Here is an 8,564-nt window from a genome sequence, read left to right as displayed (position 1 = left end):
AAAAAAAAAAAGGACAACGGGTTTTTCCCCTGCACGCTCTCTGCGTGGTGACAACAACCCCAGCAAAACCCCCCCCCCAAAAAAAGAAAGCAAAAAAAAATGGCTGGAACATTTTAAAAGGGAAACAAGAGGGATGAAAAAAAAAAAAGAGAAAGAGAAAGAGAAAAAGAAAGAGAAAGAAAGAAGTTTGTGTTTTGTTTGTTTGCTTGTTTGCGCTGCAAACTGCAAAAACAATTTATCACAGCAGAACATCCACCTTTACATATTTTATACCACGTTTCCCCCGTGAATGAGTGCAATTACTGACATTTGAAAACAGCTGCCGTATAACAACTAAATGAGAGGGGGAAGTGGAAGAAAAAAAAAAAGGAAACGTGGAAACAAAAATAGAAACCAAAACGAAGATGACACACGCACACGCATTCAAAACAAAACAAAAAGAAAAAAGAAAAAAGAAAAGAAGAGCAGAAAGGATTTGGTGTAAAAAAAAACACACAGAGACACACACACACACAAGGGGGAAAAAAGAGAGAAGGGGAACAATTAGTAAAGTTTAGTAAATTTGGCTCCTCCGAGCATATATGATTTTTTCTTTTCCCCTCCGTTCCACATGATAAACACAACAGCAAGTAGATCACCTCAATTTATTCACCTCATGAGCTTCCCTTCGACCTTTTTTTTAAAAAAAAAACCTTTTCCTGTTGTATTGTTTCATCTATTTCAATTCTTACACATTCCCTCTGAGCGAAACAATAACCTAACGTATAAGTCGTTGTTTATTTAAAAATACGAGCGTAATTCATTTTGTAAATAAAGGAAAAAAAGGGTGGAAAGGGGAAGGTGAAATTGTGGAGACTTTTTTTTTAAAAAAATTAGAAAAACCTTCTTCGTGAAACTAAACATAGCTGCGGAAGAGGGCATCAAAAGAAGAAAAAAAAACGGAAGACGAAATCAGAGCGGGGAAGGGAGAGAAAGTAACCAAAAAAAAAAAAGAGACGACAAATTAGATCATAATATATATATATTTTTTTCTATGTATATATTTATATTTATATGCACACAGCAAATTCAAAAAAACCAAAACGGAATGTTTATACAGACGCCAATCATATTGTAAATCACATACGCAACACGATAGTCATTCCTGCTTTTTTTTTTCCTTCTTCCTTCTTCCCTTCATTTATTTTCTCCTCTTCTCACATATCATAACATGAACTTGCCAAATTCACGGGGCTCTACAAGTCCATTAGCTAACATTTCCGCCCCCTGCTGATCCACACTAAGCAAAGGGCAGCATAACATATGAATGAAGTCAGACAAAACAATTCCCTGAAGACGGTAACGGCAACGGACGAGATAACGTAATCGACAACCGTAAAGTGCGGTCCCCAAACCGTGATAAAAGCAACCACAAGGCGAACCTCCAGTGAGGATATCACATATGCACATTGTCCAGAATGCACGAGGTAGCGACATTCTGCTTCCAAAAAACCCTTCACAGCAAAAGTTAAGCGGTTCATAACCGCGTTCGTCCTCCTCAATTGCAAGGAGACGCATCTGGTCGGCTACACTACACCGCAAGCAAAACATACGCCAGCAGAAATGCCCCAAAATAGACGAGTTCCCGGAGTTGGACGGAGAATGTGGGTAATGTTTCCTTCGCGGGGTTACGGAACTTTCTGGTGAATTGAACTCATCATCCAATGGCGCTTCCGGCCTCTCATTACCATATAAGCAAAAGCACAGTGTAAAAAGTGGTTGATTCCAATCGGAACGGTCTAACATGGGAGCCGCAACAATACGAGGCCGTGAAGTTACGGTAAGCCTGGGACGATTGTAGTACTCATACCGCAGTTGCGCTTCCCCTTGCATCTTTCTTTTTGTTAATTCACTTTGTGGAACTGACCTTGGCGTCCCATCACGCCCCGCCAGCGGCATACCCGACACGTCGTGTTGCACATTTAATACACCAACAGACACAACTTGCAACTGTTGACGTCCATTCGAGTTGGTCGATTCCGGACTTCCTTCCCTGCTTTCAAATGGAGGTGGAGGTGGTGGTGGAGGTGGTGGTGGACGAAACCGCCTGTTGTTGGGACTATCTCCATAATCCGACTCGGCGTCAATTCTCTCACTGACATTTTCCATTTCTTCACCCTCCTCCCCCCGCTCCGGTCCATTATGCGAGTAACCGAAGGGGCGGCCCCCTACAGATCCGTTCGGTGATCGCATAACAAATTAAACACACGTCACACTCACTCACTTTTTCTTCTTCTCTCCCTCCCTCCCTCCCTCCTACTTCCTTTCTTTGTTTCTTTGTTTGTTTGCTTTACAATTTCCTCTTCCCCTTCTTCTTTTCCTTTTTCTATTTTCAAAACCAGTTTATCTATCTACAGACTTTTGAGAAAAAGAGAAGCAGATAGGTGCGAGTTTCGCACAGTCAGCACCAAAAATCAAAACACACACACAAAAAAAAAGACAAATTGAAAGCCTTTAAACAGGAAAAAAAAAGAGACGAATTACCTCTCATTTCCCATCCCCATGTTAGCACTTTCATGTTTACCTGTTTGTTAATCGTTTTGCTCTTCCTGGTATCGCTTCTCTTTTCCTTTTTTTTTGCTTTGACAACCAGTCCCTAATTTTGGAAAACGGACAGCAGAACCCAATGAAATCCGTAGTTAGCACCTGGAAAGACATTGAGTTAATAATAAAAACAAAAAGAAAACAATGCAATGCCGTCAATAATAGCTACTTCTCCAGTTGCATATTCCGTGCGTTAAGCCAGGGTCAGTTCCCGTCCACAGTTATCGGCAATTTCTTGCGAAATTGAAGGCATCAGTTCAACCGGTATCTCGTGTCCCATACGCGGGTAAATCACAAGTTTTGCTGCCGGGCCGACAGCTTCAGCAATCTGAAGTCCATTTTGGTACGGCACAACTTCGTCTAGCATACCATGAATGATCAATGTGGGGATGGTGATGGTTTTCAAACACTCCTCACGGCTCTTAGCTGACAAAATAGCAGCCAATTGTCGCAACATTCCCTGTGGGTAATCATTTGCGCGTTCAAGCTGTTCTTTTGCTAACTTCCTGAATTCCTCCTCATCTACGTTATACCCGGGGCCACGGAAGTGGCGGGCGAGTGCACACTTGAAATCAACCACATCCTCCAGCGCCGAGCTTTTTGGTTTTTTCATAAACAGCAACTTTGTGGAAAATGTTTCCGGAACTCGTTTACTAGAGCCCGTGTGAGAGTATATGATGCCAAGGCTTCGTACACGACTCGGGTACTTGATAGCCATAATTTGTGCAATCATGCCACCCATACTGGAACCCACCACATGCGCTCTTTCAATACCGAGAGCAGTCAAAAGATTCATCCCATCAGCTGCCATATCCTCCAGCGTATACGGCACTTTTCTCAAAAATGAGAGAAACTGTGGAAGTAAACACTGCATGACGTTAGGAGTGGGTTGATTGTCCAAATGAGTTGACAGCCCAACATCGCGATTGTCGTACCGCACCACGTAGAAACCTTTTTTCGCAATCATCTCACAGAAAGCATCACGCCAAACCCGCCCAACACCAGCGAGACCCACCACAAGAAGTAAACACGGGTCTTTTGAATTGCCAAAGGTATCGTAAGATAATGAAATGTCCTCCCCAGTGCTAGCGCATTTCCCAACCTTAACAATAGTGTCAGTCGTAGTCAACATCTCTCGTTTGTGCAACTCATGTACCAGTATTCTTCACTATTCATCAACCAATTCAAGGCCGTAAAACAGTACCCAAAAGTTTGATTCCGTTAACTTTTGGTTAGTGTGTGCAGAAACGAACTATTTAATAGCTGAAAGCGAAGAAGGTAATAATACAAGATCCGACGCAATATTAAACAACAAAAGAGAGTTCTGTGAACAAACTAAAGTATAAGGGAATCTGTGGCAACTATGGTCAAGAACTCAGAGTTATTTAGTAAATGTGCGGTACCTGAATGCATTAATGTCGACGCGGTCACGCCCCACATAGCTTTGGCACCAAAAAAACAAAAAAAATACAGAAGTTTAAACAGGGGAGCATGCGACATAACTAAGACTCCCTAGTCTAGACGGAGTTGACATACGAGTATCCTCCACACACACACACTTCATCGTTTCTGTTGATTTCACACGCTTACCATGTCATTTATGCGCTCAACCGTCTGCCGTCGTGCATATAACTTGGGACCTCCTCCCCACACTAATAACTTCAGGAAACGGAAGGGGAAGAGGAGTGGTGAACTGCATACAACCGCTAGTTATGAGTAACGCTAAGTTGGTTCAAAGTTTGGCCGCAACGGCACCACTACGGGAAAGAGCGTTTGTTGATTGACCCATGTTTTCCACCAGGGCACCGATTATTCGCTCGCGGGAGAGGGGGTGCAGTATGTGTCCTAGTCCTTCAATACCAACTAATTTCGAACCAGGAATGACATCGGCAAGCTTCTTTCCGTTTCGATAAGGTACTAATAAATCATCTGTCCCGTGAATAACAACACAAGGAACGCTAAGACCTCTCAGTTGAGATACGCGACATGGGGCCTTAATCATTGCAACGTACTGACGGGCGAATCCGCTGAAATCTTCGCTCCAATGCACAATGCGGCGCGTCTGCCGCAGTAACGCTTTGTGATCGATAGGAAATGCCGATTCTTTGCCGCCAGCAAAGGATGTGACAAACTGTGCAAGAACCTGTGCGAGGTCATCCTTTTCCCTTGATGTCAGTGGCTTACGCCCCTGCTTTTCCGCCATAGAATCTGATAATGGGATTGCAACGCCTTTTCGAACGCAACGGATAGCAAATGTAGCGACTCCGATCATCACGCGCAGAGATGGAGATGATAATAAAGGTGAGCTGCTGTGTGTGGAAATCAGAGAGAGACTTTCAACACGATTCGGGTATTGAATAGCAATAATTTGTGCGATCATCCCACCCATACACATGCCAACAATGTGAGCCCTAGAAATCTTCAATACATCTAACAACCCTACGCTATCCTTCGCCATATCCTCAAGGGAATACACCTCCTGAAACTTACGATGGCCATTAGCTGCAATGCCTGCGTGTGCCAACTGAATGTACATACAGCTTTTACTTCCATCAGCACCTCCTTCTGGAGGGCTGTGCGATAAAAAGTTGCTATCTTCCCAAATATCACCCTCATCCGAACTTTCAGTAGTTCCGGAAGGGAGAACTTTTCTACCTACCAAAATTGTGCTCTTACCAATATCTCGATTGTCAAAACGGATAACGTAGTAACCACATGAAGCTAAACGCATGCAAAATTTTACATCCCACAGTTGTTGTGATAATGCTAATCCCATAATAAGAAGAACAGCGCCGTTTGGGGCTGCGGGCTCACCAAAGGTTTGGTAACAGAGTCGAATCGGTACTCCACTCTTTGGACATATTCCCACTTCAGCGAAATTCACGGCAAATGTACGTGCATCTTTGCTTTTTAGCTCAGCATTATCAGCTTGAGACATCTTTTTACTTCCTTTTTCTATTCTTCAAAACCCCTTTGTGTTCCTGCTTTTATTCCAGTCCTAACCATACAACCGATCCCGTACCTTTTTATTCGGTTATTTGCGTAGACAAACAGAGGAGAAATGCAAAGAGAATCAAACAAATAATGAAAACAACCACAACAACAACAACAATAATAATAATAATCATCATCATCATCATGATAATAGTACGAACAATACGCATCCATATTCCTCCTTCGTTGTTCATGATTTTTGCTTTGAAAAGATGAGAAGGGCTAGGGGAAAGCCGTAACACATAAACGCATTGGCTCACATCATTCGTCTGACCTCGCGCCTGTCCTTCGCGTAATTCATCCATTTCTATTTTTTTTCTTTATCTTAAATGGTTCTCACCGTTTTCTTTGATACTTCTTTTTTTTTTTACTTTAATACTGTTTTCCTCCTTTCAGTTCCTTTGCTGCCTTTTTTTCTTTTTACCTTTTCTTATCGTACCGCAGGCTCACATTCCACCGAATACATTTCCATAAACATATACAAAAAGAAAAAAAGAGAGGAAACTTTGCTCAGACATGCCCAAAAATGCACACTGGTATTCGGTTGCTTACCTGCATACCGTATTAACGAAAAAAAAAAATCTATCGAGAATGCTTGGGATTAGGAAGGAAAGTAAAAAAAAAAAAAAAGATGGATCGATCAATGATGTAAATAGAAACGGTGGAAGTAAATCATACAAGGAAAAAAGAAGAAATAATAAAAAAGTAACCGATGCCAATGATAAGGAATAACATAAAAATGACAAGAGGAGAAGAAATGATGATGGAAAATCGTTTCGTTCACTTATAATTGGTATAATATATATATATATATATTCCGAAGAAAGAAGGGGGAAATAGATTAAAGGGTAAAACAGTGAAGAAAAAAGGGAGTGGAAAGGGGGGGAAATAAACATATTAGAACAAAAACACGACTACAACGTCTTTTCTCCCCCAAGGAAAAAACATCTTCCTTATTTTGCTTTATTCCACTAGCTCCCATTTCATATATATATATAACTTTTATATCATTCATTCAAACAATGCAAACGCGCGAAGCGGACAAATGGACAAACATAACATAAAGTAACAAAATATTTGTCCCTCTTCTATAGAGAAAAGGTAGTAGCAATAATAATAATAATAAATCATAATAATAATAAATCATAGCGCGCCAACAATTCAATAATAAGTATAGAGTGAATGGAAATTACAATTTAAAAAAAATAAGAGAAAAGGAAATGGAGTTGGGAAAGGTAAGAGAAGGACCGCGCGTAACAATTTTAATAAAGAAAACGAGATTTAACAATGACGACAACTTCAGTCCACTAAAAGAGAAAGGAATTTTTCTTTTTGTTTAATGTTAACGATAAGAACGAATTTGTACTCTGAAATATGGAAACGAGCTGCAAAACACCCGCAAATAACAAAACACGTACGGAAAATTAAGTAAAACTTTTCCCACCGTCAAAACACGAGTACCAACGAAAATGGGGTGCTGAAATAAGAAGAAACATGCGAAGAGAGCGAAAGGAAAGACGGGGGAAAAATAGAAAAGACATTTAAAAAAAAAAGAGCAGATGCACACAAAGGACACGAAGTTGTTAAATCTATAAAAAAAAAAAAGAACCAAATAGGCGAAACGAATGAATCCGTTGGAACGCACATAAAAACAGAAACAGAAACTCAACGTCTCATTGCGTTTTTTTTTTTTAATGCGCGTGAATTATTCTGCAAATTGCTTTTTTATCTCTTGACCTTCACTTTCATGCACAATAATATATTACTCCCTTTTACCTCTTACGTACTTTTCCCTTTATTATATCAAGTGACGCCACAATAAAATGTCACTCCCTCTCACTCTTACCATCTATCTCTTTCTCATTATTTCTCCCTTTCTTTCTTTCTTTCTTTTCATCCCATATCCCATATATTCCCTTCTTTATTATTATTATTATTGTTATTGTTTTTTTTTTCCTGCATATAATATATATATATTTTTATTTATTTATCTGCCTACTCGCACACCCATTGCATAAAAAGGAAGAAGAGATAAAGGGATGAACGGACACTTACAAACACTCAAACGTACAGACATTGAGAGGTTCTTTCTTTATGCTGTACTATTAGGTGCAAAAAAAAAAAACAGAATTAGCGAACTAAACTAACAGGTGGGAAACTGGCAAAAGGAAAAAAATACTCAAAAATACATTGAACATTTCCCTCCCGCCCATACACAGACGCTTTGTTCACCTACATGTAAGTGCATCATCACAAAGACACTAACAAACAAAAACAACAATAACATTATAAGCGCTAGTAACGGGAATGAAGAATCAATAAAACAACAACAATAATAATAATAATGGTAATTATTATTTTTATTTTTATTTTTGATAATAAAAAAAAAAATAATGTGAAGGGAGTAGAGGGTGAAAAGGGTAACAACACAATAAAGGATCTGACGGAAGATACTCCCTAAAAGCAAAAAAAAAAAAACACCCGCATTGAGCAATGACAAAATACAGCAAAGAAAATGATGATAAGTAGAGATGTAAATATCTGGGAGGGGGAGAAAAAGGTAAGTATACAGAGGAAAACAAATATGGCTCACACTGTGTTGCTATTTACGTGAAATTCCCAGCAAATAAGAACAAAATAAAACGGTGTTATATATATATATATAGACGACAGGGATTCATGAGAAAGGCGGAAGTGTAAATTAGATCTGGGGGAAAAGGTAACAAGGTTGTGAAACGGAAATTAAAAATTTAGGGCGCAGCACCCACTACGGATAACAAGCATAAGGATAAACCGGAAAAAATCACAAACACAAATATACGAGCCAATAGACAAAACAACGCGGGTTAGTGTCACATTTACTTAAAACAAGATGTGAGCAAAGGCGGAAAGTGATTCGAAACAATCTATTTCCGAGTAAATGTTGCCGAAACACACGAAATAAAAAATAAATAAATAAATGCGTCTGTCACTTCTACTTCCCATCA

At 39.8% G+C, this 8,564-nt stretch overlaps 3 protein-coding genes across 3 annotated transcripts; all 3 read right to left on the bottom strand.

The window, feature by feature from the left end:
* Window positions 1-1,203: 1,203 nt before the first annotated feature.
* On the bottom strand, window positions 1,204-2,232 carry TEOVI_000189500 (PLAC8 family, putative; the record flags this gene model as incomplete). Its single annotated transcript, XM_067225055.1, has 1 exon — window positions 1,204-2,232. One exon carries the CDS (start codon window positions 2,230-2,232, stop codon window positions 1,204-1,206), a length of 1,029 nt encoding a protein of 342 aa, XP_067081156.1.
* A 544-nt stretch (window positions 2,233-2,776) lies between these two features.
* TEOVI_000189400 (hydrolase, alpha/beta fold family, putative) lies at window positions 2,777-3,715 on the bottom strand (the record flags this gene model as incomplete). The annotated part of the gene is made up of 1 exon (XM_067225054.1): window positions 2,777-3,715. One exon carries the CDS (start codon window positions 3,713-3,715, stop codon window positions 2,777-2,779), a length of 939 nt encoding a protein of 312 aa, XP_067081155.1.
* Window positions 3,716-4,315: 600 nt separating this feature from the next.
* Window positions 4,316-5,521, bottom strand: TEOVI_000189300 (hydrolase, alpha/beta fold family, putative; the record flags this gene model as incomplete). The annotated part of the gene is made up of 1 exon (XM_067225053.1): window positions 4,316-5,521. The coding sequence occupies one exon, from the start codon at window positions 5,519-5,521 to the stop codon at window positions 4,316-4,318; it is 1,206 nt and encodes a 401-aa protein (XP_067081154.1).
* Between the last annotated feature and the right edge of the window lie 3,043 nt (window positions 5,522-8,564).

Source organism: Trypanosoma equiperdum (genome assembly GCF_001457755.1).
Source record: "Trypanosoma equiperdum strain OVI genome assembly, contig: ctg_447, whole genome shotgun sequence".
NCBI classification, from domain to species: Eukaryota; Euglenozoa; class Kinetoplastea; order Trypanosomatida; family Trypanosomatidae; genus Trypanosoma; species Trypanosoma equiperdum.
Note: the sequence above shows the minus strand (reverse complement) of the source record. Positions and strands in the feature narration are given on the sequence as shown.